This window comes from Equus przewalskii, chromosome 2 (assembly GCF_037783145.1).
Source record: "Equus przewalskii isolate Varuska chromosome 2, EquPr2, whole genome shotgun sequence".
NCBI lineage: Eukaryota > Metazoa > Chordata > Mammalia > Perissodactyla > Equidae > Equus > Equus przewalskii.
Window position 1 is genome coordinate 56,314,616 of NC_091832.1, and position 12,723 is coordinate 56,327,338.

At 48.9% G+C, this 12,723-nt stretch overlaps 1 protein-coding gene across 22 annotated transcripts in view; it reads left to right on the top strand.

The window, feature by feature from the left end:
* Positions 1-12,723, top strand: part of PTK2B (protein tyrosine kinase 2 beta) — a 123,402-nt gene that overhangs the window by 54,071 nt on the left and 56,608 nt on the right. For 18 of the 22 annotated variants that reach the window (XM_070611318.1, XM_070611314.1, XM_070611325.1 and 15 more), the window contains exon 2: positions 8,638-8,878. In XM_070611318.1, the coding sequence (XP_070467419.1) occupies positions 8,675-8,878 (204 nt within the window). In that variant the 5' untranslated portion in view covers positions 8,638-8,674. Of the gene's footprint in view, positions 1-455; positions 631-8,340; positions 8,542-8,637; positions 8,879-12,723 lie in introns of those variants that run through there. The other 4 variants (XM_070611321.1, XM_070611315.1, XM_070611324.1 and 1 more) reach the window with 4 other exon arrangements.

The following is a 12,723-nucleotide window of genomic DNA, read 5'->3' on the forward strand; positions in this document are numbered from 1 at the left end:
ATTGCCCGTTGTGGAATACGTACAGGGCCTCATTCGAATTGCTCCTGCTGCCTCTAGCTCATGCCTGTGCCTCATCCTCTGGCCAGAATTATACTTTCAAAATGAAAATCTGCATCTCCACAGGGTGAAGTTCAGATTCCTTAGCATGTTGCCACCATCTCATCTCATTTCCCAACAACCCCTCACCCCCCTCACCAGCCCTGCGTCCTGTCATGTGCTTTTGAATGAATCTTGCTGGGTCACCTTTTCCTGAGGTCCCAGGGTCCCGTAGGCAAGTCCTCTTCTGCGCTGCTCTTGCATCAAGCTTAGACCCCTATCAGGTCCCAGGTCATGCTGTGGCTGTTTTGTTTTCACCTTTTTCTTCTTTATTGGATTGTGAGTCTCTGTTGGACAGGGCCCCTCCTCCCTCTTCTGTTTATCTTCATATCTCCAGAGTCTGGCAGGCCTCCCAAAGCATAGGAAGGCAGAAAGAGAGAGAGAGGGAGAAGGGAGGAAGGTGGGAAGAGGGAAAGGGGAGAAGAGGAAAAGGAAGGAAGGAAGCAAAGAATGGAGGGAGGGAAGGAGAGAGGAAGGGAGGACGGAAAAACAGGCCAGCCCAAATCCCTCATGAACTGGCAAATAAGGAGCAAGGTGAGTGTGGTTTTTTGAAGCGTGGGGAAACAGTGGAGCCCAGAGGACACGTAGGAGGTAAGAAAAATCGGCCCAGCTGCAGAGATCAAAGTCCTTGAACTAGCGAGGAGAACGGAGGTTCTGTTACCGAGGAAGGATGGGAAGGAATATGCCCTTGTTGCTCCCCTCCTACCCCCCTGAGAGCCAGCCCCAAATCAGCTGGCCTCTGGGTTGGCAGGTGCTGGCAACACAATGATCCAGAGTGGGTAATGTGTGCGGAGGCGGCAAGCTGAAAATGTGCTAGAGTCTCAATAAATGTTTTTTGAATTACATTGAATTATAGCTGGCGATAATCACAACCTTTCTGGTTCCTTCCTTTGCAAGGTAATGGGGAGGGATGCTTGGAGAGAAGGGGAAGGGCTCAACCGTGTGATGGATTGGGCAGTCCTGAGCAGGCAGGAGACTGGCCCTTCGGGAACTGAGGGCTCAAAGGGCTTGGGCTGGGAGGGGGCGCTGCATGGAGCCAGTGGGGCCCAGCTTGCCCAGAAATGCAGGCCTGGCTCCCTGAGACTGCAGGGTCATTGCCAGTTAGCTAAGTGGCTGCTCCCAGCAGGCCTTTGCAGAGGAAAGGCATGTGTTCTCCATTTTGTTGATGTGGAAACGGCCAGAGGAAGTGACTCAGAGACAGAGTGGAAATAAAAAGTGTGTCTCGTGACATTCTGGCTTCTGCTAGATGCCAAGGGCTTGTGTGAGGCTTGCTTCTATGCTTCTGTGGGGTTCTCAGAACAGACGATGTCCTGTGTGTGAGCAAAGAGTAGGAGGTGGGGCAATCTTTGAGGTGGACAGGTGGATGGAGGAAGGTGGGTGTTGCAGAAAGGCAGCCTCAGGGCACTGGAGACAGAAGGGGCTGCCGCGACCACCTGCTCCTGGGCTAATAGGCCAGTTTCATTTTTTACAAGTGGGGACTGGTATGGCGTTTCTGATTCTTTTGTTTGCCAAGTCACAGGCATTTAAAAATATGTGCTGGGGAGTGTGCATAAGCAATCTCTGAGTCTCCAGAAAATTCCACAGGGTAGGTAATTAGCCTCATACCCCAAAAGAGGAAACTGAGGCCTAGCGAGGCAACCCTGTCCAATCATGCACCTGGACAAGAGCTGCAGAGACTTAAGGCCACCGTGATACCTAACTCCAAGTCTATCGTGAGTAACACCCCAGACTTGTGCCGCGTGGCAGCCCCAAGGACATGAGTTTCAAACCCAGGTTCATGTGAGTCAGATGTGTGCACCTTCTCGCTGACATCCTGCTTTCTGACTAATGGTGCACTTTCTGTGCTTCCTAAAGCATGGGCAGAGCTTTCAGTCCTTAAGACAATGCGTTTGACCCTCGGGACCTACAGCATTTGCTCTCACGTCTGGCTCCACAAGAGGCCAAGCTTCAATGTCAATTGCCAGAGACTATCACTGTCATTTCATAAATGAATGAGCATTGGAAAACCAAAAAAAAGTTGGGAAGATGATATTAGAATAAAAGGCTGCCCTTCAAATGGAATACATTGAGTTTTATGATGAATTCTCTGCAGCGTCCTTATTTTTCCCAGGCAGCAGAGCCAGTCGGTGGCAGAGCTGGGCACTAACTCCTAAGCACGGTGGCAGGACATGACACCAGCCGTGTAGCGTTTGAAAGTTCTGCGCATGATTTAGGGAGCATGGAAAGAGCACCATTAGTCACAAAGGCACCATGATGTCAGGGAGAAGGCGCACACAGCTGACTCATTCAAACCTGGGCTTAAAACTCGTGGCCTGGGGGCTGCCATACCGCACACCCTGGGGTGTTACTCTGCCACTTACCAGTTGTGTGATCTGGTCAAGGTCACCTCACTAGGCCTCAGTTTTCTCTCTTGGGGTATGAAGCTAACATTACCTATCCTACAGAATTTTTCTAGAGAATTAGAGATTACTTACGTGCACTCCCTGGCACACAGCATGTATTCAGTAAGGCATAACATTACCCTACAATGTCTTCAAGTAAAAGATTAAAATATTTTTCTGTGATATTGACCCCTGTTACCCCGAAATCTTCCCTATGCCAGGAACACAGCCACACTGTCACAGGTACAGTGACAACCCAGGGATCTGAAGAAACTTAAATCCTGCTTTAGTCTCCCCTCCTTCAGGCAGGTGAATGTCTTGCCATTCAGGAAGAGTGTCATTTATTTTCTTCCTGAAGACTTCAGGGACTCAGAGATTGTACTGCCTCCCTTAGTACCCTTTGCAGATTTTGGCCAAGATGTTCTTATAGCCAATCAAAACTTTTCCTGTTTTAATTTGAGCCCATTTCCTTGTGTTTGTTATTCTTTGGCTTGCACTGGGGCAGATCTGGGGGTTAAGAGGCAAGCTGGAGCCCATGATGGCTCAGAGCCAGGGTTTTTGCTAGTGAGGCGGGATGCTGTCTCCTCTGACACTGCTCCGAGGGCCTGGGGTGGGCGAGGACGCAGGGAGGAGGCGCTGCCAGGCGGGAGGTCCAGGTCTGGGCTGGAGGAAGGGGCAGGGCTTTGGGCTCACAAGTTGAGAGTCACAGTATTTCATGAATATCAAAAGCCAGAGACAAGCTGCTGATGAGAAATTCAAGTACTCGGGCAAAATCTCGAGCAATAGGCAAGTTCTGTTGTCAGAAATCGTAGCTAGAGTCAGTGGGTTGTTCTCATCTCTTCCTAACTCTGTGTTCTGTGTGTGTTGGGAGCTGGAAATCAGCCATGGTGAGAATATTTACACCACGGAAAATGGCAAACGCTGCAAGTCAGATTTTTTTTTCTTCTTGGAGACTCACTGCCAGGAAGAAGATATGGAGAGTACAGATAATCAGACAAGATTTGGGAAAATAGGCAAGTAATCACCATGAGGATAAAGCCTTTCATTTGCGTCCTGCTTTATTACCCATAATGACTTTCACTTATGTTTTCACACTTCATCCTCACAGTCCTTCCCTAAGGACAACACGACAGGCAGCGTCATCTCCATTTTATAGGTGAGGAAATTAGGGCTGGGAGGTGAAGTAACTCACCCAAGGTTATAGAGCTGGTCAGAGAGTGGGCAGGCGGAGTGGCTGTGAGGGAAGCCTGTGCCTGAGGTTGAGGGCCGTGTTCTCCAAGACCCTGAAGACAGGGGGCCTGAGGCCTTCCTCACGTCACACCTCAGCTGCTCTGCTTCAGAGAGTTTTGGGGGATCCTCTGGCGGTTCAGTATAGGTCTGTACTGACAGGTGAGAGTTTGGGGTGCCTTGAGGAGTTGCCAAGTGTTAGTAGAGATGTGGGTACTACCTTTCTGGACTGGGGTGTTTTGACCAAACCCTGAGTCACTCCAGGACCTCTCAGGACCAAGTCCTAGCTCAGGAAGGGGTAACACTCTCTGAGCCAGGAGGGCCTCAGGATTTTGCATGAACTGGGGAGATTCGGTGCTGGGCTGGCACAGTTCTTCCTGCATAGAGTTTGTGCCAACCTTTGTAGTATCAGGCGATTCTACTTTCTTCAAAGGCAGGTGGGAAAGTGAGAACAACTTTGAACTTGGATTCAAATCTGCTTTGTGATCCAAGTTTGCTACTGAACAAGTACGAATCCTTGAGGAGATGGCTTCAACTTTCTGGAGTATGTTTTCTCCTCTGTAAAGTGGGCATGGTCATCCTGCCCTTCTCCCAGGATTGTTGTGCAAAGCTCTTGTGTTTCTTTTAAAGTTTTTAAAATGTAATTATTTTTGGAATAAATAGCTCGAGGTTACTGCTGCAAAGGACTAAGGGCAAATGTGAGGGACTTGCATCAGGTTGAAGGTAAAGGTAGATCCTGGGTGACCGAGAGGACTTTGCTAAAATCTATCAACTGGAGCCGTGCTGACCACTAGGAATGATGGCTCCTGAACCAAGGGAAAGTTGATGGAGATAAGAAACCAGCGTCCCCCAGGCATGCTGGTGATGGCCTCAGTCTGTGTGGGCTGCGCTCGGTCAGATGTAGAATGTGAGCATTTCTCTTTGGTCAGGGCGGGCATGGGGGCTCACTCCTGAGTGAGCTAGACACTGCCCAGTCAGGCTGGGTAAGGGGGCTCAATGATCAGACTGGTTTCTCATCATTACATTTTTTTCTTTCTAGACTTTATTTTTTATAACAGTTTTAGGTTCACAGCAAAACTGAGGGAAAGCTACAGAGATTTCCCATAGACCCCATGCCCCCACACACGCACAGCCTCCCTGACTATCAACATCCGGCACCAGAGTGGTCCCTTGTTACAACTGATGAACCTACATTGACACATCATTATCACCCGGAGTCCGTAGTTTACGTTAGGGTTCACTCTTGCTGTTCTCCATTCCATGAGTTTGCAAAAATGTATAGTGATATGTATACACCATTACAATGTCATACAGAGCATTTTTACTGCCCTAAAAATTCTCTGCGCTCCCTATTCAGCCCTCCTTTCCCCCATCCCCTGGCAGCTACTGATCTTTTTACTGTCTCTGTAGTTTTTCCTTTTCCAGAATGTCAAATAGTTGGAATCATGCAATATGTAGTCTTTTCAGATTAACTTCTTTCACTTAGTTATGTGCATTTAAGTTTCCTTCATGTCTTTTCATGGCTTGATAGAGCATATCTTTTTAGCTCTGAACAATAATCCATTGTCTAGATGTACCACAGTTTATCCATTCACCTACTGAAGGACATCTTGTTGCTTCTAGGTTTTGGTAATTATGAATAAAGCTGCTATGAACATCCATTTTTTGTGTGGACATAAGTCTTCAGCTCCTTTGGGTAGATACCCAGGAGCATGATTACTGGATCATATGCTAAGCAGATGTTTAGTTTTCTAAGAAACCACTCAACTGGCTTCCAAAGTTTGCACCTCCTCGTTACCTGTTTATATGCACTTGGCTCCTCAAGTTTAAAAGCACCACATTTCATCGTCCCATTGGCGGTAGCTATGCAGGTTTAAAAGCACCACAGCGGGGCCAGTTCAGTGATGCAGCAGTTAGATTCGCTCATTCCGCTTTGGCGGCCCGGGGCTTGCCAGTTTGGATCCCGGGTACAGACCTATGCACCGCTTGTCAAGCCATGCTGTGGCAGGCATCCCACATATAAAGTAGAGGAAGATGGGCATGGATGTTAGCTCAGGGCCAGTGTTCCTCAGCAAAAAAGAGGAGGATTGGTGGCAGATGTTAGCTCAGGGCTAATCCTCCTCCTCAAAAAAAAAGTAAAAGCACCACAGGGGTCTAGTCCCTGTCCGCCTGCCAGACTTTGCCCCGGTCTCTGTCCCAGGCAAAGGTTTCTAACTCACCAGCTCTATCTCTGCTCCTGCGTCCTGCCTTTCAGAGGGGGCTTGTCTCCTTTACTTTTCTCTTCAGCCAGTGACAGACATAATGTGTGACAATGGAGCTTCTCAGATCACACCACCCAGATCTCTTCAATTTTACTGACATATTATTTCTCCATAACTGTTCTCTCTCAAACCCTTCCCCAGCACTGCGGGGAGTCCCTGGGAGTGTCTCCCGTGTGCTCACTGGCACCAGCACCCTTTGGGTGAGAATGCTGCCTGGCCAGGGGGCCTCTCCTGATGACACTCCACCCCCTTCAGTGTGGATGCCCAGAAGCCACGCGGTGTAACCGGTAGATGTGGGTATAATGCCCACCTCCTGCCCCACGTCCACATTCCCACCGGCCAACGTGACAGCACTGATTGTGCCCCTGGTTTCTGAATGGGCTTTGGAACATGGGCCCTCTGGCTTCCACTGGTAGGATCTAGTCCCTGGTGACAGACACCATATTCCACTCCATTTCCCTCCCACCCCACACCTGTTTCACAAAACTGCCTCATGAAGCCCCTGCCTAAAAAGTAGTTTATACAAACAAGTGTCCAGGGGTCATGGGGCCCCTGGCTCCACAGACACAGCAGATCTGGAGTCTGGGCCCAGCTAGTGTGTGTTATTTACCTACCTGTATCTATATGTGCCTGTGTGTCTCTACGACTAGAGTGTATGCTCTTGAGAGGTAAGACAGCCTTCCCTCATCTCCCTGTCCCATCGCAGATCTGTCATTGTTCCCTTTGGTATCCCCTGGGCCTTGCCGTTTCAGTGTTCTGTTTACATCTACTGCCAGCATCAGCGTCTTTGTGCCTGAGGACTTTCTCTGGCTCCTAGTCCACTCTGTCCTTGTACAGAACTGGCTGGAAATGCTGGGAACAATGACTGTGAGAAGTGGTGTATAAACACCCAGATCCCCCCTTCCCGGGAGAGGAGCTCCTGTCCTGGCGCCCAGGGCTCCCCGCAGAACTGCACTGCAGGGGGTCAAGGGGTCACTCAGCTGGTAACCCTCCCGTGGCTCTATTCCTCTCCCTGTCACGCATTTCCTACTCCCCTGTGGGTTTGCTGGAGTTGCCCTCAAGCTACTTTCTCTGGATTCCTTATTGAGGGTCTTGGGAAACTGAGATACATGCCTGGTACAGAGCAGAGTATTGGCACACAGAAGTGTTCAGTAGATATTCATTAGAAAATGGCATGGATGCTTCTAGAATATACACATTAGTCTCCAGAATAAGGCAGACCAGATAGTCTTTTCTCCATCTCTCTTGTCCCAAATTCTGGCTTCCCTTTGTGTGGCGCTCTGCCCATTGTCTGCCTGCCCCTGGTGGAGGGGACATGTCCTGCTCCTTCCCTCATCCTCACAGCATCTCCTTTCTGTCTTCATAACGCACATTGGCTTTTGAAAACGAGTGACTCCTTGAAGTTAATGACTGTCTACATCTTCCTGTCTAGGGCCCAGCACAGGGTGAATGAATGAACATAGGCTTGGATTCCACTTCTAAAATCTATCACTCCACATTTGTATTTTAATATTGTCAACACCATCCTTTTGCCCCCAAATCCTGGTATAAGACTGTCTCCCTAAAATCATAGTACCTTGTTAGAAGGGAGAGATTGTCCTGTAAGAAGGGGTTCAGAATGAGAGTTAAGCTAGGTCTAGAACCGAAGTTCCCAACCCAGGCTGAATGTTAGAAAAATCCTTGGAAACTTAAAAATACCAACGCCAAGCCTCCCCAAAGTCCAACTCAGTGGCAATCCTGAACATAGGGCCTGGATTTAGGCTTTCTTGAAAGCTTCTCAGGGGATCCTAATGTGGAGCCAAGGTTGACACCACCATTCTGGAGAGAGAACTTCCACTGCCTCCTTCGGGTGCCCCTGCTTTAGACCAGCGGGGAGTAAACCCTACAGAGACGGGTTGAATCAAGAGGCCAGGACCAAGTTTGCTGAGATTCACTGTGAATCTCACCTCTTCCCCTCTCCCACCCAGCAGAAGACCCCTCCCACCTGGTGGAAGACCTTCCAAATTGGACTGCTGGAAAGCAGACCCTCTTGAATTCTCCTGCATGCAACCAATGATGTGCTGTAGGATGAATTCCTGTGGGACTGAGGCCTCCTGCCCAGAAAGTTCCGGCTGGCAGCTGAGGTGGGGGCAGACAAAGCCGTCAGCTGAGAGCCTGGCCCCCACCTGGGCCCGTTCCTGCCTTCCCCTTTCCACTGCCCTCCAGGCCACCCATTCTTCAACTCTGTTTCTTCTCGCTTTTTCCCCTTGTCCCTGTTTTTCTCCTGCTATTTTCTACTGTCTCGCTCTTCGCTTTTTCTGCTCAGCTGTGCCTTGGAACCATGCTGCGGCCGCCTCCTCTCACAGCTGCGTTTGCAAAGTGTGGGCCCCTTGCCTAGGAGTCAGTGTGGGAGGAGAAATGTGATGGAGAGAGGGGGCTTCTAGAAAAGAGAGCTCTCAGCCAGGGAGCTCGAGGTCCGGGGGGGTTTATACCCGAATGTTTATGCAAACTGCTCCTTTATGCTTCAGCTTTCCCCAGTCAACAAAGCCGGATGCCTTTAAGGGCAGTTCTCTGGAACAGGAGAATGTGTGGTTTGCGTAGGTCTTGGAGCTTGGTGGGTGCTGTCCCTGGGAGTTGAGGCATGTGGGCCCACATGGACTCATTTCAGGGCTGTCCCTCTGCTGTCTCCGCAGGACTGCGATGTGCCGATCCTAGCTGCCGTCTGAGAGGATGTCTGGGGTGTCCGAGCCCCTGAGCCGAGTGAAGGTGGGCACGTTACGTCGGCCGGAGGGCCCCCCGGAGCCCATGGTGGTGGTGCCAGCAGACGTGGAAAAGGAAGACGTGCGGATCCTCAAGGTCTGCTTCTATAGCAACAGCTTCAACCCCGGGAAGAACTTCAAGCTGGTGAAATGCACGGTGCACACCGAGATCCGGGTGAGTGTGGCAGGCAGTCCTGCTCTGTCCATTTGTCTGTCTCTCCCTTGCCTTCCTTGGCAGCTCAGCAGCCGTCTTTCAGGCTAGCAGGCCCTCCTATACCCACCCCGGGCCGGGGGCGCCAGGAGAGGTGTTCTCAGCCTGCAGGACCAGGCCCCCTCTCTGGGGGTCTGCAGCCCACTTCACCGGTAGCCTGGCTGACAAATTTTATAGCCTCATTCGAACCCCAGATCATTTGCTTGGCCTTTGATTCAACTCATTTCAACTCATTAACTATTTATGACATTTGAGGCTCTGCAAGGGCCGTAAGAGCCCTCACCCTCAAAGAGTTTATACTCTGTTGGAATTGGAGTTAGAGAGAGACACAAGCGATTTTATTGAAAATAGAACAAAAACTGTATAAGACATGTGCCGCGCACTTAGAGAAGGGAGCTGAGGGGCCATTTAGAGGATGACAATGAACTAGAGATGCCCCAGAGCAGGTGGGTGGATGCCAGGCCATTTTTGAGGCAATCCTTCAGTGGGCTCATTCTCATCCAGGGTCACGGAATCCAGTTTGCAGATCCAAGGGCCCACTGTCACCAGGGCGCCTAGACACCAGGAAGCCAGTTCACCTTAACCGAATGGATAAGAACTTGTCACCAGAAGGAGAGTTACATTACACTGGTTGATTTTAAACACCTACATATATTGAACAATTACTGCGTATCAATCCCTCTGCTTATGTTATCTCATTGAATCCTCCCAACAACTCCATGAGGTGGATACAATGACGATATCCCTTTCCACTGCCCAGAATGTTCCTTTCCGATGATGCAAAAGAAAGCCAAATCGGTTCTGAAAAGGTTGCTTGGTGAGTTTGTAATTTGCACCAAGGAAGCAAGGGACTTTCGGGAAAACTGACCAGGTCTGAGAAAGCTGGAAGAACTATCTCCAGTCTTCTCATCACCTTCCCCTGTCCTAAACGTCAGTATCCCCCAAACTCAGCAAGTGTCTCTTCTGGTCGGTGCTGGCAGCAGCCCCTCCACGTCCGTCCCTTTGGCTGCCGTCTGTCTGTTACACCACACGCTGTGCTTCAATACGCCAGAGCAGAGTGGAATGGACGGGCTCGCTGCCTTGGTCAGTTATCACAATTGACTATGGCTTGGTTACCCCCTCTGTTTCCTGTTACTGATTTGATCAGGGCCTTGTTTGCTCATCTTTGGGTTCCAGATATGCAGGTACAATTGTGTCCTGAGAGTAAGCTCTAGGCACCTTCTTCCAGGAGGGTGTTTTCATTTCTCCTTAACTGTCTCCTTCTTGAGTCTTCCTTTGGGTGTGTCATCTTTGCAGGTAGCTGACGCCATCCATGGTGGGTTTTACTAGTTTAATTTTCAGAAGTTAACCTGATTTCCAAGTTTGAGGACACCTCCTTGCCCTTTTGTGCTGAAACCCAGAGAACATCTTGTTGGTCCAGATTAGGACATGTTCTGTGGAGTGATGATGAAAAGGGACCCTGAAGGATAGGTAGATTTGAAGTGGCAGCTGAGGAGAGTAGGGGGCTTTGCAAGAGGAGGGAACAGCAAGAACAAAGGCCAGGAGGCCTCTGTACAGTGAGTGCTTCGGTTTCACTGGAGCATGGGTTATATTTAGAAAAGGGTCTGAAGTCAGGATCAGAAAGGAGAGTCGATGGCAGATAAGGGAGGGCCTGGAATATCAAGCTGAGGGGCTGGACTTGGACGGACACCGGGGAGAAACACACCTATTTTAAGCAGGCGAGACGCTTCCCCGGAGCAGTCTGATGTCTTGCTGGGTGCTTACAGGGGAAAGTTACAAGAGGCCTACGGAAAGGGCAATGGGGCCCAAGCTCAAGAAGAAAGCCCAGCATTCGAGGCGTTATTTGGAGGGGTGTGAGAACAGGGGTGGAGAAAAACAAAGAAAGAAGTGAAGGCCTTCTAGGAATTTATGTTCAAGCCTTCTGATTTTTCCTGTTTCCAATCTGTCCTGCAGGCAAAATGTCACCTGCTTATTGCAAAGAGCCATGGCTTAAAAGGCACCTGGACCTTGAGCCAGATACTCCACCCTTATTGGTTATACGGCCTTAGACCCAACACGTAACCAAGCTAGCTTCAGTCTCCTCTCTTGGGGACCAGGCCCACCTGCAGCCTTGTTGTAAGGATTAGAGATGATAGGTGAGAAGCACCGAGCATATAGTAGGAGCTCAATCATTGGAAGCCATGGATTGTGTGTATATTAGGTCATTACCCTGCTCAGGAATCTACAAAGGTTTCTAACTGCCCAGAGAATAAAGTTCAAGCTATCTTCTTTTAGTGCTTATCCACTTATCTGTCATATATTCAAATAGGGAAGTAAGATGATCAAATTTGTGTTTTGAAACAGTACACAGTGTCCTGCAAGATGTTAAGAAGTGTGTCTTAGAGAAGGGATTTTGTGGTCAAAGAAGTTTGGGAAATGCTTGGTTAAACAATTCGGAACAAATTATTTTGCAACAGGACTTCTGAGAACCTAAGTCGGCTGACATGTGTGGTGGATCACTAAGAAAGGGCCACAGAGGTGATTTCTTAAGTAAGCCATTTCTTACTTGCCTAAGAAATCCTTCTTTTAAAAGTTGGACGATTAGTTCTCTAGAAAATCATTTAGGAATCTGTTCTCCCTGAACTCTAACAGCAATACAGAAAGGGCAGGAGAGAGGAAAGGCTGGTGAAAGGGAGATGGATGAGGAAGCTGTGGCCACGGTGTGGGTGGGAACTGATGAGGCTGAACTAGAGGAGTGGCATTGGGACAGCTCTGAGTGCGTCCAAGGAGGCAGCGTCAACAGAACCTGATGATTAACTAGATGTAGGAGGGAGAGAAAGGAAGAAGACAAGGATGACTCAAGCTTTTGCTTGGGCAACTGAATGGGTGTTAGTACCATTCATTGGATACCAGCAGAGAAAGGAAGGGTGTTCTGAGATTTCAGCTTTATATGCGTTATGTTTGAAGTGTGCATGAAACACCCCATAGAGGAATATGGGCCTGGAGCTTAGGAGGGAGAAAGGACCTAGTGATGAGGATTTGGGAGTCATGATGCAACGGATACAATGCGAATGGATAGCATCACCCACAGAGAATGAGCAGAGCAAGAGACAGAGAGTTCTAATTAGGAAACCCTGGGAAATAAACTTCTAAGCTGCCAATAGAGAAAGAAGGGAAAAGGAAGGAAAAAGAAGAAATAGTCAGAGAAAGATGAAAAGAGCCAAGAGCACAGACAAGGAGACAAAGACAGAGGAAACTTTGATGGAAGAGTGGTTAGCAGTGTCAGACACTCAGGAAGGCCAAGTCAGATAAGGCTAAAAATAGGTTCATTGGCTTCAGCAACAGGTGCCATGATGACATTTTGCTGTGCAGTTTCAGTGGAAAGATGGGGGCAGAAGCCATTGTACAGTTGGTTGGGGAATGGAGACAGTGAGTACAACCAACATCTCAGAGAGGTTTTGATCATGAAGGGAAGGAAAGAGGAGAAGGCAAGAGGAACAGTGTTATCAGCAGAGGTAACAGCATATATGAAGGTCCTGAAGTGGGACAGCATATGGCGGGTTTGAGGCTAAAGGAGCCCAGGGTTGGCTATTTAAACCATGTTAACGATTTTAGATTTTACCGCATTTCTTGTGGGAAGCCACTGATATAATTTAAACATATGAATGACATGAAATTGTGTTTTTCAAAGATCACTTGGGTTACATAGTGGAAAATAGAGTAGAGGAAGACAAGAACAGATGTGGGGAGATGTTAAGTGGCTGTTACAGTGATCCAGATGAGAGATGATGGTAGCTTAGATTAGGACTGTAGCCATGGAGATGATGATG